Source organism: Oryctolagus cuniculus, chromosome 11 (genome assembly GCF_964237555.1).
Source record: "Oryctolagus cuniculus chromosome 11, mOryCun1.1, whole genome shotgun sequence".
NCBI classification, from domain to species: domain Eukaryota; kingdom Metazoa; phylum Chordata; class Mammalia; order Lagomorpha; family Leporidae; genus Oryctolagus; species Oryctolagus cuniculus.
Window position 1 is genome coordinate 57,946,429 of NC_091442.1, and position 23,131 is coordinate 57,969,559.

Here is a 23,131-nt window from a genome sequence, read left to right on the forward strand (position 1 = left end):
AGGCACAGAGTGGAAAGGGTGGGAAATGACAGCAACAATCCAGGTGGTATTCTTATTACTAATGAAGTTAAGCCTGTGCCACATTTTCATTTATCTGAAATTGGATCTCATCATGCATGAATTAGAGAGAAAATACACAACTGGTCACTCTGATTTAGTTAAGTAAAATGGTAAATGTATACTAATACTGTTCATTAATGATAGCTAGAGTTTGTGTTTGTGTGTGTGTACATGTGTGTGCAAAATGTGGATTGATGTACTTGGAATAACAGGTGTCATCATGGGGTTTGTATGCAAAACATTTAATTTTATAATACTAAGTTATTACAAAGGAACATTAAATGACATATCACCCTAAAGAGCAAACAAGAGCAAACAAGCATTTCTTTCTTCTAAGTTTCTTTAATTTGCTTCTAATTTATTCATATAAAAATAAAAATATTAGAATAATATAGATTATTCTTTGGTACGATTTCAAAATTAGATTTGTAGTCTATATCTAGATACCCTAAAAATGCAAACTGTTTTTAGTTCTCATCTAACCATCTTAAAACAATGATATTCATCATATTCCTGTCTCTGAAATACAATTTTGTGAATGTTAATCATAATATTTAAATAGACAGTGGAGATAATTTCAAATGTTTCCCACACACAGAAATTATGTTTATCAATAGGGATATTGAATCTCACTGCTACTTTTCCATAGAGTTTTTTCCGGGTCTATTCACACCTGATGAACACCAGAGGACGTCATGGGAAACCACACAAGACTGACAGCGTTCATCCTGGCAGGTTTGACTGACGACCCAGAGTGGAAAGTTGCCCTCTTTGCCTTCCTACTTCTCACCTATCTGCTAAGCGTCACGGGCAACCTGACCATCATCATCCTCACGCTGGTGGACACTCATCTGAAGACGCCCATGTATTTTTTCCTTCGGAACTTTTCTTTCTTAGAAATTTCCTACACTACGACGTGCATCCCCAAACTGCTCGCTGTGATGGCCACCGGGGACAAGAGCATTTCCTATAACAGCTGCGTCACCCAGGTGTTCTTCGCCTTCCTGCTGGGAGCCTCGGAGTTCTACCTGCTGGCGGCCATGTCCTGTGACCGCTACGTGGCCATCTGCAAGCCGCTGCGCTACACCACCATCATGAGCAGCCAAGTCTGCACGGCGCTCGTCCTCGGCTGCTGGGTCGCTGGTTTCCTCGTCATCTTCCCACCGCTGCTCTTAGGACTGCATCTTGACTTCTGTGCCTCCAACGTGGTTGACCATTTCTACTGCGACACCACTCCCCTCCTGCAGCTCTCCTGCACAGACACGCGGACCCTGGAGAGGATGGGGTTCGCCTCGGCGCTGGTGACTCTCTTGGTCACGCTGGCCGTGGTGCTGGTGTCATACGTTTGTATCGCCCAGACAATTCTAAAAATCCCTTCAACCAGTCAGAGGAAGAAGGCAGTTTCCACGTGCTCCTCGCACGTGATTGTCCTATCCCTGTCCTACGGCAGTTGCATCTTCATGTATGTCAAACCGTCCATGAAACAGCGGGTCTCTGTTGCAAAGGGGATCTCAGTGCTCAATACCTCAGTCGCTCCACTCCTGAACCCTTTCATCTACACGTTGCGCAATAAGCAGGTGAAAGTTGCCTTCATTAATGTGATGCACAGGGTTGTCTCCCTGGCAAGAAAATGATTATTCTCTGACTTTATATAAAGGGAATGAGGAAAGGGTCTGAAACATCATTAATAGTAGTTACAAGACAATAATTTCGCCTTTTTAATGCCATTTTGGTGCCTTGATATTAAGTTTAGGTGTTTTCAAGTTTTATTTTTAAATAAAATATTTCATCTGCAAAGCATTTTTAAAAAAGTTTGAGTCTTTTTGTTTTATCATTTTATTTTACTTTATTAAGGTTGTCGGTATGAGTCCCAGCTGCTCTACTCCTGATCCAGCTCCCTGATAATGGCCTGGGAAAACCAGTGGAAGATGGTCCAAGTGTCTGAGCCCCTGCCCACATGGGGGACCTGGATGAAGCTCCTGGCTTCCAGCTTGACCTGCCCCAGTGCTGGTTGTTTCAGCCATTTGAGGAGTGATTCAGTGGATGCAAGACCTCCCCGCGCCTCTCTCTCTCTCTCTCTCTCTCTCTCTCTCTCCTTCTTTCTCTGTAAATCAAAATAAACAATTCTTTTATAAAAGAAAGAACTTTTGAAGAACCAAACACAAATAAAATATGAGAGGTCTTTCTGGTGTTATTTATGGATCTTTCTAGGAAGGTACATCTGATTTTTGTGGATATTTAAGCGGGTTCTCAAAGGACAGGAAGAGATGAGACAGGTATTCCAGGCAGATGGGAGGAGCCTAAATAAAAGTGAATGGCTCAAGCATGGCTTGGTTGGAAACAATTAATTGAATTGTTCTATTTAATCATCTTTATAAAATCATAGACAATTGGAAAGAAAAAGTCCCTCTACTTGCACTTATGGACTCTAGCACATCTAGGTCATCATGAAGAATACATTATATAATCTTGTCACTTACACAGACCATCTCAGTGGAAACATTGATACCAATTTAGGATTTCACAATGTGTTCACTAGAATTTTATCAAATCAAACCATTGATTTGTCCTGATTCAACTATCACATCCACCATCTATCTCTGTAGGAAAGTCTATCAAATTACCTCCTTTTCTATAATGTATACTGATTTACTTATGTTGCATATTATAACTTTTCAAATTATGACATAGTACAACATGAAAATTAGCCATGAGAGATTTTTGCTTTCTGTATCTTGCAGAAAAGCATCAAACACAAGCAAAGAATTCTTATGGTAACTGGAATTCAGGAGCATCATTTCCCAAGGGATTGTAAAATTGTATGTTACATGTGTACACACACACACACACACACACACTTTTGCTTCTTTGAAATATTTCTCCAGGGGCCGGAGCCATGGTTCACTAGGATAATCCTCTGCCTGAGGCACTGGCATCCTATATGGGCGCTATTTCTAGTCCTGGTTGCTCCTCTTCCAGTCCAGCTCTCTGCTGTGGCCCGGGAAGGCAGTGGAAGAGGCCCAAGAGCTTGGGTCCCTGCACCCGCATGGGAGACCAGGAGGAAGCACCTGGCTCCTGGCTTTGGATTGGCACAGTACCGGCTGTGGAGGCCATTTGGGAGGGTGAACTAATGGAAGGAAGACCTTTCTCTCTCTCTCTCTCTCTCTCTCTCTCTCTCTCTCACTGTCTATAACTCTGTCAAATAAAAAAAAGAGAAATATTTCTCCAGAGAATCAGTGTGTTTTGCCATAATATTATTATGTATCCCACATAAACTTTTTTCAAAATCCTATCTGTATAGCTAAGAACTTAGAAAAAAAATGATATTTTAAGTGAGTATGAAAAGTGGAATATAGCATTTGCAGCAATTCAGGTGCAACTGAATACTAACAAATAATTTAGGCAAAGAAAGACAAACATTGCATGTTCTTACTTATATTTGGAAACTAGAAAATTGATATCATACAAGTATAGAACCAAATAGCCATTACTAGAATTTGAAACGATGTAGAGGAGGGAAGGATTGAAAGTAGATGGTTATGGGGACGGTGTCATGGCGCACTAGGTTGATCCTCTGCCTGTGGCACCAGCATCCCATGTGGGCACTGGTTCTAGTCCCGGTTGCTAGTCCCGGTTGCTCCTCTTCCAGTCCAGCTCTCTGCTGTGGCCTGGGAGGGCAGTGGAAGATGGCCCAAGTGCTTGGGCTCCTGCACCCGCATGGGAGACCAGGAGAAGGCACCTGGCTCCTGGCTTCCGATCAGAGTAGTTCTGGCTGTTACGGCCATTTGGGGAATGAACCAATTGAAGGAAGACCTTTCTGTCTCTCTCGCTCTCTCACTGTCTGTAACTCTACCTGTCAAATAAATAAATCTTAAAAAAAAAGAAAGTAGATGTTTAATGGATAAATTATACAGAATAGGATGAATAACTCCCAATATTATATATTACATTAGGATAACTTGTTGACAATAATTATCTTTTTTAAAAAAAAGATTTTATTTATTTATTTGATAGAGGTACAGGCAGTTAGAGGAAGAGACAGAGAGAAAAACGTCTCCCACCCTCTGGTTGACTCCCCAAATGGCTGAAATGGTCAGAGCTGTGCTGATCCGAAGCCAGGAACCAGGAGTTTCTTCCAGGTCTCCCAAGCGGGTGCAGGGGCCTAAGGACTTGGGCCATCTTTGACTGCTTTCCCAGGCCATAGTAGAGAGCTGGATCATAAGTGGAGTAGCTGGGACTTGAACCAGTGTCCATATGAGATGTTGGCCGTGCAGGCAGAGGCTAACCCATTACACCATAGTGTGGACCCTGGTCCTATCTTTTTCATAGGATTTATCTTTTTATTCACTTCTTACCTTTGTAAATTCTTCCTCAGAATCTCACTTCAGTAATGGCCAAAATAGCAGAAATGAATATCAGTTCAACACCTGGCTAAGTTAAAGTGACAGGTTTAAAATGTTTAGCTTACCAATGTCTAGAGCTTTCTCAGCTTATTTTTTATTGCTGGTGTTGTGTGATTTGTTTTTGTTACCATCATTGTTGCTTAGATAAGGGTGAGAGATGTTTGGAAATGTAATGTTTATCCCTAGTTAGCTTTTGTTTTACTGAGCTTCTATATGATCTGCCAGCACCATACAACTTTCATAAGCAACCAGTAAGTCTGATTTTGGCCCATCTGCATTCAGTATTGAAAAGCTTTGCAATAAGAGATTATTTCTTTTTTTAAGATCCATTTATTTACTTGAAAGTCAGAGTTACACACAGAGAGGAGAGGCAGAGAGAGAGAGAGAGAGAGAGAGAGAGAGAGAGAGGTCTTCTACCCACTGGTTCACTCCCTAATTGTCTGCAGGGGCTGGAGCTATGCAGATCCAAAGCCAGGAGCCAGGAGATTCTCCCAGGTCTCCCACCTGGGTGCAGGGGTCCAAGGACTTGGGCCATCTCCTACTGCTTTCCCAAGCCACAGCAGAGCTGGATTTGAAGGGGAGCAGCAGGAACTCCAACCAACACCCATGTGGGATGTCAGAACTGCAGGCGGTGGCTTTACCAACAATACAGCAATGGCCTCAACAAGAGATTATTCTAACATTGTCAGTTTAGTCTAGGTAAATGTAGAAAGCAAGCCTAAGAGCAAGGATTACCTGTAGGGGGCCCATAATCAACAGCATTTATACTAATTTAAGTTCTTTCTCAACTGCTTTGGGTACAAAAAGGAAAAAAATTAACCGTTTTTGGTTTTTAAATATAGTATATATTTTTTATTAGTTTCCTGTATTACAAAGGCAAATTACTGGAAGAATCTTCCTTTTGATATTTGAATCATCTGGAATAATAAAGAGAACTATGCATTAAAAAAAACTCATTTAAGTAACAGATTAAAAAAAAGGTTAAACCTGCTAAAGGGAAGGTACAATTTCAAGGGTGACAAGGAAATTTTATGGCGAATGTGATGAACATGGTGCCACTGGTCCAGTAAAAAAGCAGAAGAAACAAAGAACATGCATGAAAACAACAGAGAACAGAAACTGGTGCTGGAGACCAATAGTTTAGTAAACAGAACTTGTTCATCTTAATTAGCATGTAAGCTGCTTTGTCCTTGGAGGCTTTTGAAAAGAAAACCGAATCAGTTCTATTTCAATATCCACATAAAGGAAAGGAAAAATTTGTTGATTAAGTTGTCTGTTGCATATTTCTTAGCTGGATTTCTTGTGTTGTTATTGAATTTTTTGAAAATTTTTAATAAATCATTTAATTTGGATATTTTATTAAGAAATTAATTTGATATTTTATTATGTATTATTAATTAATCAACACAGATTTTCAATGTCACAGCAAGGACATGATAAATATTACAATGCAATTCTCATGTTAATGTGATTTTTTAAAAAGACTTTATTTATTTGAGAGGTAGAGTTACTGACAGAAGAGAGAGAAAGAGGTCTTCCATCCGCTGGTATACTCCCCAGCTGACCACCACAGCCAGAGCTGCACTGATCCAAAGACAGGAGCCAGGAGCTTCTTCTGGGTCTCCATGTGCTTTCCCAAGCCATAGCAGAGAGCTGGATGAGAAGAGGAGCAGCTGGGACTTGAACCAGTGCACATATGGGATTCTAGTGCCACAGGCAGAGGCTTAGCCCACTAAGCCACAGCCTTGTTAATATTATATTAATGCAGGCTGGTGCTGCAGCTCAACAGGCTAATCCTCTGCCTTGCGGTGCCGGCACACCGGGGTGCTGGCACACCGGGGTCTAGTCGCGGTGGGGGCGCCGGATTCTGTCCCGGTTGCCCCTTTCCAGGCCAGCTCTCTGCTGTGGCCAGGGAGTGCAGTGGAGGATGGCCCAAATGCTTGGGCCCTGCACCCCATGGGAGACCAGGATAAGCACCTGGCTCCTGCCATTGGATCAGCGTGGTGCGCCGGCTGCAGTGCGCCAGCCGCGGCGGCCGTTGGAGGGTGAACCAATGGCAAAGGAAGACCTTTCTCTCTGTCTCTCTCTCACACTTTCCACTCTGCCTGTCAAAAAATAAAATAAAAAAATTTTTTTTGGTTACTGTGAACAGTCCAGGTGTCTCTTTGATATACCATGCTCAAGACTTCTGGGTGTATACTGAGAAGTGGATTGCTATAACTAATATGTTTTATAGATTATAGATTAATGCAAATGTAACCTAATTTTAAATTTAAAAAGAGAAAAACAGAACATAAAAGATCTCAAGTAAAAAAGATCTTTTGCCAAAGATTATTTGTTAAAAGAAAAAAATTTGAAAAGACAAGGATTAATAGCAAAGCAATCAAAGGGCACAACAAGGACAAATTACATCTGGAAAGCTGCTATTGTATTATTTCAGACGCTTCCCTCATTCCCTTTATATAAAGTCAGAGAATAATTATTTTCTTGCCAGGGAGACAACCCTGTGCATCACATTAATGAAGGCAACTTTCACCTGCTTATTGCGCAACGTGTAGATGAAAGGGTTCAGAAGTGGAGCGACTGAGGTATTGAGCACTGAGATCCCCTTTGCAACAGAGACCCGCTGTTTCATGGACGGTTTGACATACATGAAGATGCAACTGCCGTAGGACAGGGATAGGACAATCACGTGCGAGGAGCACGTGGAAACTGCCTTCTTCCTCTGACTGGTTGAAGGGATTTTTAGAATTGTCTGGGCGATACAAACGTATGACACCAGCACCACGGCCAGCGTGACCAAGAGAGTCACCAGCGCCGAGGCGAACCCCATCCTCTCCAGGGTCCGCGTGTCTGTGCAGGAGAGCTGCAGGAGGGGAGTGGTGTCGCAGTAGAAATGGTCAACCACGTTGGAGGCACAGAAGTCAAGATGCAGTCCTAAGAGCAGCGGTGGGAAGATGACGAGGAAACCAGCGACCCAGCAGCCGAGGACGAGCGCCGTGCAGACTTGGCTGCTCATGATGGTGGTGTAGCGCAGCGGCTTGCAGATGGCCACGTAGCGGTCACAGGACATGGCCGCCAGCAGGTAGAACTCCGAGGCTCCCAGCAGGAAGGCGAAGAACACCTGGGTGACGCAGCTGTTATAGGAAATGCTCTTGTCCCCGGTGGCCATCACAGCGAGCAGTTTGGGGATGCACGTCGTAGTGTAGGAAATTTCTAAGAAAGAAAAGTTCCGAAGGAAAAAATACATGGGCGTCTTCAGATGAGTGTCCACCAGCGTGAGGATGATGATGGTCAGGTTGCCCGTGACGCTTAGCAGATAGGTGAGAAGTAGGAAGGCAAAGAGGGCAACTTTCCACTCTGGGTCGTCAGTCAAACCTGCCAGGATGAACGCTGTCAGTCTTGTGTGGTTTCCCATGACGTCCTCTGACACTTACCAAGTCTGAATAGGTGAAATATAACAATAATCATCTCAGTGGAAAAATCCCAGGGATGACTAGTATTGAAATTTAACATTAACAACGTGGTTTTTACGATAGTGCAATATGTTGCTGATCCATGTTTTAAATTGGATATGCCACAAAGAAGAATGATTTGCTTTTTGAGAATATCTGAATGTAGACTAAAAATATTTTTTACAATGTATTTTTTAACTTTTATTTAATAAATATAAATTTTGACAGTACAGCTTATGGATTACAATGGCTTCCCCCCATAACTTCCCTCTCATCCGCAACCCTCCCATCTCTCGCTCCCTCTCCCATTCCATTCTCATCAAGATTCACTTTCAATTCTCTTTATATACAGAAGATCAATTTTGTATATATTAAGTAAAGATTTCAACAGTTCTGAGAATGGAACAGGCAACATGAAGAAAGAAATACAGGAATGTAGAAGGATGAGAAATATGGGTTTATGAAATGGTTTGAAGTTAGAGATGCAAAAAAGACAAAATTATCTGGAAACCTAGACAGATGAGAATTTTTAGAGATAGGATATTGAGCTACAGGAAAAAATTAATGTAAATTAGAAAAATAAATGTAAATTAATAAGAATAAATTAAGGACAAAATACTTACCAATGAAATTTCCTTCTTATATTCTTCATAGCAACTTTTTTTGCTGTTTTTCTATAATAAAGAGAAAAAACATGAATAATCATGAGTTTGGCATGGTCTAAAACAGGAGTATTTGAAACATTTCAAATGCGTAATAAATCAAAGTGTATTTCTGAAAAGATTACCAGTGTGTATTTCCCTATTAGCAGAATGTTCAATTGTCCAGTTGGCATCCATTAAACATATATTAAAAATAGTGGATAGGGCCGGCGCCGCGGCTCACTAGGCTAATCCTCCGCCTAGCGGCGCCGGCACACCGGGTTCTAGTCCCGGTCGGGGCGCCGGATTCTGTCCCGGTTGCCCCTCTTCCAGGCCAGTCCTCTGCTGTGGCCAGGGAGTGCAGTGGAGGATGGCCCAGGTGCTTGGGCCCTGCACCCCATGGGAGACCAGGAAAAGCACCTGGCTCCTGGCTCCTGCCATCGGATCAGCGCGGTGCGCCGGCCGCAGCGCGCCGGCCGCGGCGGCCATTGGAGGGTAAACCAACGGCAAAGGAAGACCTTTCTCTCTATCTCTCTCTCTCACTGTCCACTCTGCCTGTCAAAAAAAAAAAAAAAATAGTGGATAACTTTTCTACAAAGTTATTCAGGTTTGAGAGCCAGTAAATTTGAGATAGCAATTAAGATTAACATTCATATTAAAGAAATTCTTTTCAAGATACCTTCACCATCATGTGCAGAAAACAATGAAGTTTTTGTACTCCACACAGCACTATAAAAAACAATGTTTCCTGTCTTGAGGATGTAATTCGGGATGATTATTTCCAACCTCTAAAATACACATTATGATTAAGAAGGCACACATATGCTGAAAGCTAAACACATAAGGACAAATAAAAGCTATATCCAATAGCAATTAGAGAGATTTACAGCAAAAAACTGCATTCTAAGATAGGTCCTAGAGGGAGGTAAAGAACAGAGATTCTGCAGAAGAGGAACAGCCTGAACAGAAATGCAGTACAGACCCCTGCGAGGCTTCCCCAGAATGAACACACTGAGCTCTGCTATGTAAACCACGTACAAGAGGGCTCAAAAAGCTCACAGAGAAATTGTGGAATTGTACCATGAAATACATGAGATCTGTTCTCTTTTTATTAATAACAAGTAAAATAAGAAAAAAATCAAAATAAATAGTACTTTATTTTGGTGCCAAAAATGAAACCCAACACATTTTTTTCAAAACATGCATTTTCATGAAGACCCATCATATAAAATTATTACAAAATTTCTTTGCACCAAAATCAATATTTTTTCCATTTCTCCATAAAGCCGTTGAAGTACTCATATGTTAATAATATGGGCATACATTAGTGAATGCGGTGTCTCTTTCTTCTCTTGGGCATTTCTTCACTTTCAGATTACTGCAGCAATCCACAGTAGAATTCTCTGCATTACACAAAATGCTCAGTGGCAAAAATTACAGGAATTCATGCACATAAAAACCTAAATAAAAGTTTTATAATGCTGAAACATTCCTTTGTCTGACTTCAACAATTATACACAGCAATTATCCCTTAATATATGCTACATAAATGAATAAAATTCACATTAGGAAACAAAATAATAGGCAAAAATTATAGGAACCCATATAGATAAAAACCTAAATAAACTTTTGTCATGTTGTAACATTCTTTTGTCTGACTTCAACAATCATACACAGCAATTATCCCCTAACATATACTACATAAATGAATAAAATTCACATTATGAAACCATTAGAAGTTGGGCCTGTGAAAGTTCAGTTGTATTAGATATTCTGATTTTCAGTTACATCTAAAAATTTTAAAGCTCTCCAACTGTAAATTATCATTGTATTGCATTTATCTTCTTCCTCTGTTTTTCTCAAATCAAAATATAAGTTCTGGGGAAGAAAAATTTAACTGGTAAAACTTAACAGACTTGAGTTACAATACTTCTAACATATTGGAAGTGCTATTTTTAATTTTAGAAACATCAGTTATTTTCATTTTTTGATTCGTTAGAAAGATATATAGTAAAACATAAAAATGCAATCAGTTATCATAAACACAAATATATTGAAAAGATATAGACACAAATTCATAAGGACAGCATCATCTGTGCCCTAGTAATTCCCTCTTTTATCTTGTGCTGAACTGAGTACATTGCTATGCATTGCCTCTCTGAATCAATCCCATTCCACCCCACAATCCCAATTTCCTTTTCTTACCTATCATTGGCAATACTGGAAGTAGTTTGATTAGCTATTTTATTGCAGTCAGACTAGTGCATTAAGTACCCCTGTTCCTATAGTTTGCTTATTTCTGGGTTGACTTCATGTCAAGGTATTATGCACAGTGCCATATAAAACATATCTGCTCTTGATCTATTGGAGTGTGTATGCTTTCTGTGCCCAGAAGGAAATTATCTGAAGACTCTGAAGAACTCTCAGGAGCGTGTAAGATCCCAAACCACCACCTCCCAAAGGATCACCAATTCATATGCTATACAACTGTTCTCCCCAGACAGCAAGCGTTTTGCAAGGCAACATTTGTATTTGAAGAGAATCTAGTTTAAACTAAGATACCGGGAATTCAGTATGAATGACCCTAATATGTTTGCCCTCTCACACACACTCTCATGCTTTGAAATCACGGATGTCTAAATGAAGATTTGGGAGTAGAAAAATAGTTATTTTGTGTGGGAATAAAATGGAGAGAGTAGTGGGACTTAGACAAAACTGAGCTTTTAGCTAAACAGACCATTACTAGTTTGTTATGCACATCTTAGCATTTCACATTTCATATGGTGTTCAGTTTCTTTTCTGCTATCTGTGACACTGTCTACAGAATAGAAGCTTATATTTCTTTTTTTTTTTTTAAAAAAAAAGGTTTATTAATTAGGTGAAAGGCAAACTTATAGAGAACGAGGAGAGACAGATAGAAAGAGATCGTCCATCCACTGCTTCATTCCCCAAATGGCTGCATTGACCAGGGCTTCATCCGGGTCTCCCATGTGGGTGCACAAGTGCTTATATGGGATGACGGGCATCACAGGCGGTGGATTAACCTGCTGTGCCACAACACTGGCTCTCAGCACTCTCCACTTCTTCTATAGAATAGATGGTCATTCCCTTCCCCATCCTCGCAGCTTGGCGCTGCCGTGGGACTAGATTCTGGCCACAATGTCAATAGAGACAATTTGTGCACCTTCCAGTAATTATCCTTGCATAACAGAGGATTTCTTTTCTCTTCCTGTTTATCTCTGCCTATAGTCATAATGTAGATATGAATGGCGTTCGGAGTCATGAGTGAGCAAACACACTTGAGATGGCTACTTGATTTATGTTAATGAGTCATCTAAAAAATCAAGAAAATAATTCCGTTTTAAATGGTTACACACATAAAAATAAAATACCTGGGAGTAAATGTAATCAATCAATTGAAAAGGAGTTAGAAAGACAACCTTAAACTATTGGTGAAAGGAATTTTAGAAGAAATGGATAGACATTTCATGTTCATGAATTGGAAAAGCAGTATTGTTATAATGTGTATACTATACAAAGTAGTTTATAGATTAAGTGCAATTCCTAGAAAAATACCAATAATTTTTTTCACAGAGCTAGTTAAAATACTACTGAAATTTGTAAGGATCCACAAAAGATCCCAAATGGCTAAAGTGATCTTGAGAAAAAAGACAAAGCAAGAGGCACTATATTATCTGACTTTAAATATATTATAAAGCTACAATAATCAAAGCAGCATGGTATGATCAAAAAGCAGATCCACAGACAAACTGAATAGAATAGATACTGTCGATGGAAACTCATACATCCGAGGCTAAGGGATTTTTGGCAAAGGTGCTAGAAAAAGTTGCATTGGAAAAAGAATAGTCTTTTAAAATAAATGAGATAGGGAAAACTGGACACAAACACCCATCAGAATGAAGATAGACCTCTATCTCTCACCATATAAAAAACCAGCTTGGGGCAGGTGTTGTGGCACAGCAGGTTAAGCCTTCACTTGGGATATCACCAGCTCATAAAGGGGTGCTGGTTCAGGTCCCAGTTCCTCTGCTTCTGATTCTTCTTCCTGCCCATAAGCCTGAGAAGACAATGGATGATGGGCCTAGGGCTTGTAGGACTCCTAGATGGAGTTCCAGGCTGCTGGCTTCAGTCTGGTCCAGCCACAACTGTTGCAGCCTGTTGGGGAGGTAAACCAGCATATGGAAGTGCTCTCTTCTAATAGGGAAATACACACTTGCTGTATTGTCCTCTCTCTCTCTCTCTCTCTCTCTCTCTCTCTCTCCATCTCCCTCTTCCTCTCCCTCCCTCTCTCTCTCTCTCTCTCTCTCTCTCTCCCTCCTTTCTCCCTCCCTTCTTCCCTCCCCTTTCCCTTTTCCCTGTCCTCACCCCCTCATTCTGTCCTTAAAATATGTAAGTAAAGAAATCTTTAGAAAACAACCTCAAAAAGAATTAAAGACCTAAATGTTAGACCTGAAGCTTTTAGACTGTTGGAATAAAGAATAAGGACAACACCCCAGGACAATAGAATGGACGAGGATTTTCTGAATCAGTCTCCATAAACACAAGAAAAATAAGAGAAAACAGACACTTGGGGTTTCATCAAACTAAAGTGCTTTAGCATAGCAAAGGAATCAACTGAGAGACTGAAGAGACAAACCACAGAATGGGAGAAAGTGTTTGCAAGCTGTGCATCTGACAAGGGATTAATATCCAGGATATATATAAAGATCACAGATAATTCAACAGCAGAAATCAAACCATCCAATTAAAAACTAGCAATAGATCTAACAGACATTTCTCAAAGGAAGACACACAAATGGCCAAAAGCATGCAAAAATTTTTCAGCATCACCCTTCATCAGAGAAATTCAAATTGAAGCTACAATGAAATATTCAGCCACTTTAGTGAGATTGGCTCTTCTCAAGTTTGCACGGATGTGGAGAAAAAGGAAACTTTGCACACTGTTGGTGGGAATCTAAATTAACACAACCAATATGGAAAGAATATGGGATTCCTCAAGAAAATAAAGGTGGAGCTATCACATGATCCAACAGTCCCACTCCTGGGCATGTGTTCAAGGAGAATGGGATCCACCTGCTGAAGAGAAGTTTGCACTCCCATGTCTATTACTACATCATTCACCATTGTAGCCCAGAAATGGAAACAACATTAGCATCCATCAACTGATGAATGGATAAGGAAAATATGACATATACACACAATGGGATATTACTCAGAAATGACGAAACATGAAATCTTGTCATTTGCACAATGGTTCAAGTTGGAGGTCATTATGTTAATTGAAATAAGCCAAGCACAGAGCAACATTTATCACATAATCTCACTAGTATGTGGGGTCTAAAATATGTTATCTTATAGATGTTAAAATATAATTGTGGTTATCAGAAGCTGAGAGATGTAGGGAGAGATTGGAGTATGTTAAACAGAATGTTAAAGCCCAGACATACAGATAATGACTCAGAAGCCTAGGGATGGTAACTTGATATTCCACAAAGAAATGATAAAAGTATGAGGCAATAGCTATAGTGAATATTCTGATTTCATCATTAGGCAATATATCCACACACACCACATCACGCTGTTACCCATCCATATGCGTATTTTTTACGTGTCAATTAAAAACAAAGGAAGAAAGGAAACAGCAACATTTCTGAAACTCTCTTAGTGCTTCTTGTGAAGAAAATCTTTGGAAATTACTGTTAAGCAGATTTAAGTGCCAAAATATTCTTCTGTTTTAATGGGCAAAGTTGACATTGTGAGATTCGATTATTGTTTACAGCCTTTGTCTACACTCTTGAGGAACAGTGCTTTTCTATTTACTACTTGTTGAATTGTTTATTTAGTGGCCCTATCAATCTGTGTTTATTAAATAAACTGAAAATATGTCATTGTAAAAATTAAACGAAAAAATAAGAAAGAAGGAGGAGAGTGGATGGGAGCATGGGTGGGAGGGAGGGCAGGCTGGGAAGCACGTTATGCTCTTAAATCCATATATATGGAATACATGGCATTTGTTCACCTTATATGAATAAAAAAATTTAAATGCTATTCTGATGTGCAAAGTCTCTTCATGGTTTGAGATTTTGACTTCTCCAGACTTCTTGTTGCTTTACCCACATCACGAGATCAAGCGCTGGTTGTACCACATTATTGAATTGTTCAGAATTTCACTGTCATCTTTTACAGAACAGGAAACACTTCTAATAACTGGTTTCTACTAAATGGAGAAACTGAGGCATAAAATTTGCATAACACCTGCAGGGTCCCAGTGTGTGGCAAAGCTTTTACTGAACCCAGCCGAGTATTTCAAAGCCCTTTGCTACTCATTAGATAATACTTACTCTGTAAATGTGTTGAGTTATCTACTACCTCTGTGTTATTTTCAAATGTTTATGCATTAGGCCGGCGCCATGGCTCACTAGGCTAATCCTCTGCCTAGCGGCGCCGGCACAGCGGGTTCTAGTCCCGGTTGGGGCGCTGGATTCTGTCCCGGTTGCCCCTCTTCCAGGCCAGCTCTCTGCTGTGGCCAGGGAGTGCAGTGGAGGATGGCCCAGGTGCTTGGGCCCTGCACCCCATGGGAGACCAGGAAAAGCACCTGGCTCCTGGCTCCTGCCATCGGATCAGCGCGGTGCGCTGGCCGCAGCGGCCATTGGAGGGTGAACCAACGGCAAAGGAAGACCTTTCTCTCTGTCTCTCTCTCTCACTGTCCACTCTGCCTGTCAAAAAAAATGTTTATGCATTAGTCTTCTTTCTTCATGCATATTTTAGTCTCAGTATAATTTTTACTTTCTGTTGGATTCCTCAAAACTCAATAAACCTATCACCCATTGTTAATTGATTTTTGTGTAGCACATAAAGTAAGGGTCTTGTTTCAAACTTTTGCATGTGGAAATCCAGTTTTTCCAAAGTGGAAGGAAATGGGGCAAACTTAGTAAAAAAATGAGCTTAAGATGCATATAGACAATTTATAAATACATCAATATATGACTATGTATTCAATTCATTTATAAATTTAAAAATTTATACTAAAATAAGCTTATCTTTTAATTACATTATGTCTATATTTTTAAACTTTTATTTAGCAAATATGAATTTCCAAAGTACAGCTTATGTATTACAATGGCTTTCCCCCCCGATAACTTCCCTCCCACCCGCAACCCTCCCAACTCCCACTCCCTCTCCCATTCCATTCACATCAATATTCATTTTCAATTCTCTTTATATACAGATGATCAATTTAGTATATATTAAGTAAAGATTTCAACAGTTTGCACCCACACAGAACATAAAGTGTAAAATACTGTTTGAGTACTAGTTATAGCATTAGTTCACATTGAACAACACATTAAGGACAGAGATCCAACATGAGGAGAAGTGCACAGTGACTCCTGTTGTTGACTTAACAAATTTACACTCTTGTTTATGGCGTCAGTAATCTTTTTTTGATGTCCTTTCATACAGAGAACAGCTTAATAACATCTTAAAAAAAGTGTGCAGGGTATCCTTTTGATTCATCAATCTAATTATAGAAATATACCTTGAAGGATTAACATTATGACTTTCAACATCATGAAAACTGTTTTATAAAAATACATATGTGGTTTTATTCATTTGTACTTTTTTTGTAATTCTCCAAGTTGGAAGCAATCTACCAGCCTGCATATAAGCAGCAGTTAACTAAGGTCTGGTATATCCTCACAAAGAAGGACCATGCAGTTACAAAAAAATTTTTATAAATTGGAGTGTTTCAGAGAATGTATTGTAAAAGGGATAAAGTAGTATTTATAACACATTTGGCTTGAGATAGATTTGTCTTCATCAGGTTGCATTTTCTGTCTTCTACTCACACTTTTTATATCCATGTAAAAAATCCTTTTTTCTTTCTCTTTCTAAATCCTCAGCTATATATCTGAGATTTCCAAAGAATGACATGCATTAGGCAATCAAATCTCACGGCATTTTTTACTGAAACCTCTGAAAGTATAGTTAACAGAAGGAAATGTGTGCTTGCATTCGTGTATGTTTATGTCTGCAGACTGCACTTCTGCAATACACAATTTGGCAACCCCTAAGGAAATGATGTTCTTGAATCTCAGTTGCCCTGAGAATTCTTTGTCGTTAAATATTTTCCTGTAAGGCACAGGAAGCATACATTCTCCACAGTTTTAGCAGACAGTTAATTTTTGTATTGCACAGTGTCGTATTCTGAAAGGTATGCAATACTTAACATGAGCAAATTGTAGTAAATTGCAAAAAGGAGGGAAACTTAATGGTCTCCTAGTATTGCATCATGATTTGCTCAAAGAAAATATTTGTAAGACAACATGTAACTCAGTCACAGGTTTTATAGTAGAATGAAAAGACATCAGTGTTCTGTGTTTACCACAATGGTGAGTTCAGTGTTGATGGGAAGATAGTTTGCCCAAATGTGTGTACGTACAGAATTGTATATATACATGAAACACATGAAAGCTGTTCTCTTTATAGGGATAAATATATTTATTTAAAAAAGAATTTATAATAGGATCTGCTAAACTATTAAATGTTTAATCTTATTACCACCTTTCACATTTTGACTTATAGATGCTGGTTGGTGAAATATTGCAAATAATATGCAATAATTATTTCAATTCAAAAGACTTTTTATCTTAATTATTGATCAGATATTTGTGATATCTAACAAAACTAAATAAAATTAAGTTCTTTGGCTTGTATTCTGTTGATTTCATAATGTGATTTGCATTGTTTTCCTATACAGTGGACGTAAAGGGACAGATGGCAGACATAATTGTTGAATCAGGGTGAACCAAAGGCTTGATATGATGAAACTCTACTTGACACATTAAATAATCATTCATTTGTACCAATGTTGCCATGGGCTGGTTGGTGCAAATGAGAACATGTTGTAATGTATTGCTGCACAATGACCTAAGTGTGCTAGACTAAATAAATCCAGGCAGAGGTGCGCTGTATTTTCCATTAGTCTATGGTTCTAGCACAGATGATTAAATGGAAGAACCCTAATACTGTTTTCAAACAAGCCATGCTTGAGCCACTCACTCCTCTCTTGTTCTTGCTGCTCCATCTGCCTGGAATATCCGTGTCATCCCTCCATATCCTTTTAGGAACTGACCGAGGATCCGTTGAATCAGGTATCTCCTCCTAAAATGTCCGTACTAACACTGGAAAGACCTTTCACATCTTTTAGTTTTTGGTTCTTTATATATTTATTTCTGCATGTGATATGTTTTCTAAACTATTATATTTCAGGAGCTGGAGCTAATTTTGTGAATATCTTCAGTGCATAAACACATGATTTTACAGTTTCCATTTTTATATGATATTAATTTTAAAAGGCTTTTTTAAAAAAAATGGTTTGACTTGATAATAGAAACTCTGAAGAAGCAATTTTTCCTAGAGTTGATGCTAATTTCTTTTACAAGAAATGTCCCATAACTTGTTTTCTAAACCATGTCTTCTGAAAATAGCTTCTCTTGATCTGTTCCCCTGATCTAAATGCAAACCTCAATACAGGTCTACTGTTTGTATTTAATCACTTTGTCCAGCATAAAATATATAAATAATTGAGAATAATGGTTGTTAAATATTCAGTTCACAGTAGATTCATGTATTATTATTACTTAATTTTAATTTATTTGTCTGGTATTTGAATATCATTATTTTTTGTAAGATAGTATATACTATCCAAAATGTGTCTCAGTAGTGAACCCACCACCCATTGTGAATTTGAAACTTACTAAATTTCAAATTTCTCTGTTTTGCTTTTGGTGGCTTCTCTGTTTTGCTTTTTGGTGTGTTCATTCTACAGTTTAGGAAATGATTCTGTATTAAATTCTGTATGAAACATTTTCTCTATATTACTCCTATAATTACAAGTTTACTTACACAATTTAAATTTTTTATGTTTTCCTTTAACTCATTCTCTGAATTTCAAAAAACATATATAAAGACTCCAAGAACCCATTATCTTCCTTTTTCATTTTATTTTTCCTTTCTCAAAATATGTTCTAGAATCATTTGTACATTTATCTGCTTCTACAAAACATTATCTTTCTCTAAATGTTACCAGGCCCTATCTGTATTCAAAACTGTAACTCTATAACAAGCAATTATTTGTTGTTATCTCTGTAGCATTGATAGACTATTCATAATGAAATGGTATTGGGCAGAAAGTGATGTATCATCAGAAATTAGGGGATGAAAATCCTCAAAAGAAAAGCAAAAAGATTTTCCCTATTTCTGACATTGACAGATATATCTAACAATCAATTTCACTGAATCATGAAATCAAGAATCAAGTTGTTGAGCTTTGGTTCATGGAGTTAAATAGTAAAATAGAGAAATTTTTGGTTATTGACTTAATTTAGATTTATTTCTCTGGATATGATTTTAAGCATTAAATATAGATTGCTATAATGCAGCCTTTTGGTTCTACTTTACAACTAAATTTGATCAGGAAATGATACACTATTTCAACTTTTGTAAACCATGCTGTAAAAAGTGCATTTACAAGATTCTTGAGCTCCTGAATTATTCAATGCAAAAATGATAAATTGTCACTATTCTTATGTGATCATCTTATAAGCACAATTTTCTGAAAAATATGACTTAGTATTGCATTGCTATATGTCAAACATTTTCAAAAGTTTGTTTTTTAAAGATTTTTTTACTTTTATTTGAAATTGTGTGTGTGTGTGTGTGTGAGAGAGAGAGAGAGAGAGAGAGAGAGAGAGAGAATCTCCCATCCCCTGGTTCACTCCATGAATGCCCACAACAGCCATGGTTGCACCAGCCCAAAGCCAAGAGCCATCTGGGTCTCCCACATGAGTGGCAGGAACACAAGCACTTGCATGATTATCCATTGCCTTCACAGGCACATTAGCAGATAATTGGATAGGAAGTGGAGGAACCACATCTGGAATGAGTGTTCCCATATGGGATGCGAGCACCCCAAGTACTGGCTGAGCCTAGGGCATTGAGACGTCTGCCCCCAGTTTGTGCAATTTAGTGTACATACTACTTGTCATTACTGTTTTCTATAATGATCTTGTTGGTTTTGTTTATTAAGACCGTGTAGGAGTCAGAATACAAAAATAGGAAACTACAAAAGAGAAGCAGTCTTTATTTCAGCCAGTGTAAATGATTACTCGCTTTTTAAAGTTGTCATCTTCTTTATTTTCAATTATATTCACAAACACCACTGGTGATGGGATCATGATCATCCTACAGCAGAGACTCAGTTTAAGTTCCTTTGTAGTTTTCTGTTTGAACTGTTCTCTCTTAGAATTTTCTTGTACTACTACGTTAATCCTTAAGTTGCTAATTATTATGCCAAATGGGATAAAAATTATTTCCTATATCTTTTGTGTTGTTCAGGTAATAAATTATTTGAGATATCACTTAAATTCAGAAATTCAAAAAATTTAACACATAAATGATCTATTGAGATAAAATGTTTAAAAGATCACAAATTAATGCTAACCAAAATATAGAACTATATTTCTTTTTTTTTAAAGATTTATTTATTTATTTTAAAGAGTTACAGAGAGAAGGAGAGGCAGAGAGAGAGAGAGAGAGAGAGAGAGATCTTCTATCCACTGGTTCACCCCCCAATTGGCAGCAACAGCTGGAGCTAGGCTGATCCGAAACCAGGAGCCAGGAGCTTCTTCCAGGTCTCCCACGTGGGTGCAGGGGCCCAAGGACTTGGGCCATTCTCCACTGCCCTCCCAGGCCATAGCAGATAGCTAGATCGGAAGTAGAGTAGCCAGGAGTCTAATGGGCACCCATATAGGTTGCCGGCACTGCAGGCGGCAACCCCACCCACTATGCCACAGCGCCAGCCCCAGAGCTACATTTCTAATGACTGATACCAAGCATTCTGGAAAGTGGTAAGGAGGACATATGTAATTCGGAAGACTCTCTTGCTGTCCTTATAAATGTGATTGATGGGTTCTAGGACATTGTGGTGATCTCTAGGTTGATTTACAAAAGTATGTGCTCATATGTAAGCTTCTGTATAGGAAATTTTCTGTGGCTTAAAGTTAAGAAATGTCTTTTTTTGCTGGTGATATTAGTTTTTATTTTCTGTAGATCTGACAAGACAAAGGAGAAATGAAAAATCAATCAGAGGAGATAGAGTTCATTCTACTGGGACTGACAGATGACCCTGTGCTGCAAATTGTGATTTTCCTGTTTCTGTTTTCCAATTACATCTTGAGCCTGATGGGGAACTCAGCCATCATCCTCCTCACCCTGCTGGATCCCCGCCTCAAGACTCCTATGTATTTCTTCCTCCGAAATTTCTCCTTCTTAGAGATTTCCTTTACAACAGCCTGCATTCCACGGTTCCTGATAAGCATTCTGACTGGGGACAGAACCATTTCCTACAATAGCTGTGCAGCTCAACTGTTCTTCTTTTTTTTAATAGGCATCACAGAGTTTTACCTCCTGGCTGCCATGTCCTATGACCGCTACGTCGCCATCTGCAAACCGCTGCATTACCCAATCATTATGAACAGCAGAATGTGCTACCAACTTGTACTCGGCTCCTGGGTAACTGGATTCCTGATCATCTTCCCTCCGTTAGTCTTGGGGCTCAAGCTAGACTTCTGTGCTTCCAAAACTATTGATCACTTCCTATGTGACACTTCTCCTATCCTGCAACTCTCATGCACAGACACACGTTTCCTAGAATTGATGGCTTTTGTTTTAGCTGTGGTGACACTTGTGGTCACGCTGTTGTTAGTGGTCCTCTCCTATACCTACATCATCAAAACCATCCTAAAATTTCCTTCTGCTCAACAAAGGACCAAGGCCTTTTCCACCTGTTCCTCCCACATGGTGGTCGTCTCTATTACTTATGGGAGCTGTATCTTCATGTACATGAAACCATCAGCAAAGGAAAGGGTAACTTTAACTAAAGGAATAGCAGTGCTCAACACCTCCATTGCCCCGTTACTCAACCCCTTCATTTACACCCTAAGGAACCAGCAGGTAAAAGAAGCTCTCAAGGATATACTTCAAAGAGTTTGTCATGTTCACACCAATGAGACAAAATCCGCATATAAGTAAGGTGCTCCACAATGCCAGACTCAGTTTGCACATCTTACCAGTTGTTGTTTTCTGATACCATAATTGACTTCTAGGCTTTCATTCTGATTGCTTATGTTGTCTTGTAGGCTCTGAAGCCTACAATCAATTGATAGTAATCTATGAAAGAATCAAAGTATAATTTACCTACAACTGGAGTATTTCTTTATACATGGGGTATTTCCCATATATTTAAATAATTTGTAAAGTAAAAGTTTCTTCACTACTTCTGCTTTTATCATGTTTGACAAATTAAGTGTATCTTACATAAAACAGAATATAATCATTTTGAACCAATACATTTAAACACATATTCACACCCATGTAGCAATCTACAGAACATTGGCATTGTACTTCTTAGTCCACTTTGTGTCTTCATAGTCATTTCCTTGCCCACAGGCCACCTCCATATGATGTTCAACTAGGGTACACATTGATGTGTTTCCACTCATAATAGATCAGTTTTGTCTTTTTTAAAAGATTTACTTATTTATTTGAAAGTTAGAGTTACACAGAAAGAGAAGGAGAGGCAGAGAGAGAGAGAGAGAGGGGTCTTCCATCTGCTGGTTCACTCTCCAATTGGCCCCAATGGCCAGAGCTGTGCCAATCTGAAGCCAGGAGCCAGGATCTTCCGGGTCTCCCATGCAGGTGTAGGGGCCAAAGGACTTGGGCCATCTTCCATTGCTTTCCCAGGACATAGCAGAGAGCTTAATTAGAAGAGGAGCAGCCAGGACTTCAATGGGATACCAGCACTAGAGGCGGCGGCTTTACCGGCTACAAGACAGCACTGGCCCCAGTTTTGTCTTTTAGAGAATTTCTTGTAAAAGAAACCACCTAATAGGAACTTGAGGTCTGGTTTATCTTACTCAGTATCATATTCTTGAGGTTCACCCCAATGATTACCTGTGTCCGTGCTTGTTCATCTTTTTGCTGAAGTCATTTAGCAATGTGTCTGGTGTCTTTGACAGCCAGTTTCCCCTCCTTTCTCCCAACGCCTTGGTATAATTCTCTAAGTAATCTCTCCAAAAGGCAGTCACTGACCTTCATCAGTATGAAAAGTGAGTGCATCCCGCGTTCAGAAATGCTGATTCCTGAAAGTCCCTGTCCTTCAATAATGTCCTTTGGATGTAAACTGTCTGACAAAGCTGACTCAATTGAAAAGAGTTGCCGTCTTACGTCTTGGTGACTCTCTTCCTGAACTCCCGCCCTGCAAGGCCACGAAGCTGCAGAGTGTGTTCATGGCGGAACAGAAGGGTGCAGGAAAAGCAACATGCCTCTTGTTCCTCATCGAGGGGCACAGCTCAGTCCAAATTAACTCCTTCTATTCATTTTTTTGAATGCAGTAGGAACTAGCAATCATCCTGCTCTTGAAGAACTTAGGGATCACATGTCCAAAGACCAGACAGAAATCCGAGCACACTAACACTAAAGATTTCTTGGT

At 39.2% G+C, this 23,131-nt stretch overlaps 3 protein-coding genes across 3 annotated transcripts; 2 read left to right on the forward strand and 1 right to left on the reverse strand.

Annotated features, from left to right (window-relative positions):
* The first annotated feature begins 689 nt into the window (after nt 1-689).
* Nucleotides 690-1,757, forward strand: LOC100338225 (olfactory receptor 6C74-like). The gene has a single exon (XM_008256596.4). It carries the CDS (start codon nt 756-758, stop codon nt 1,692-1,694), a length of 939 nt encoding a protein of 312 aa, XP_008254818.2. The 5' UTR covers nt 690-755; the 3' UTR covers nt 1,695-1,757.
* A 5,185-nt stretch (nt 1,758-6,942) lies between these two features.
* Nucleotides 6,943-7,881, reverse strand: LOC100356543 (olfactory receptor 6C74-like). The gene has a single exon (XM_008256589.3). It carries the CDS (start codon nt 7,879-7,881, stop codon nt 6,943-6,945), a length of 939 nt encoding a protein of 312 aa, XP_008254811.1.
* Nucleotides 7,882-20,712: 12,831 nt separating this feature from the next.
* LOC100356791 (olfactory receptor 6C6-like) lies at nt 20,713-21,672 on the forward strand. The gene has a single exon (XM_002711146.2). The coding sequence runs from the start codon at nt 20,713-20,715 to the stop codon at nt 21,670-21,672; it is 960 nt and encodes a 319-aa protein (XP_002711192.1).
* Nucleotides 21,673-23,131: the final 1,459 nt, after the last annotated feature.

Coding starts and splice junctions, on each gene's coding strand:
- LOC100338225 (XM_008256596.4), top strand. CDS start 756: ATGGGAAACCACACAAGACTGACAGCGTTCATCCTGGCAGGTTTGACT.
- LOC100356543 (XM_008256589.3), bottom strand. CDS start 7,881: ATGGGAAACCACACAAGACTGACAGCGTTCATCCTGGCAGGTTTGACT.
- LOC100356791 (XM_002711146.2), top strand. CDS start 20,713: ATGAAAAATCAATCAGAGGAGATAGAGTTCATTCTACTGGGACTGACA.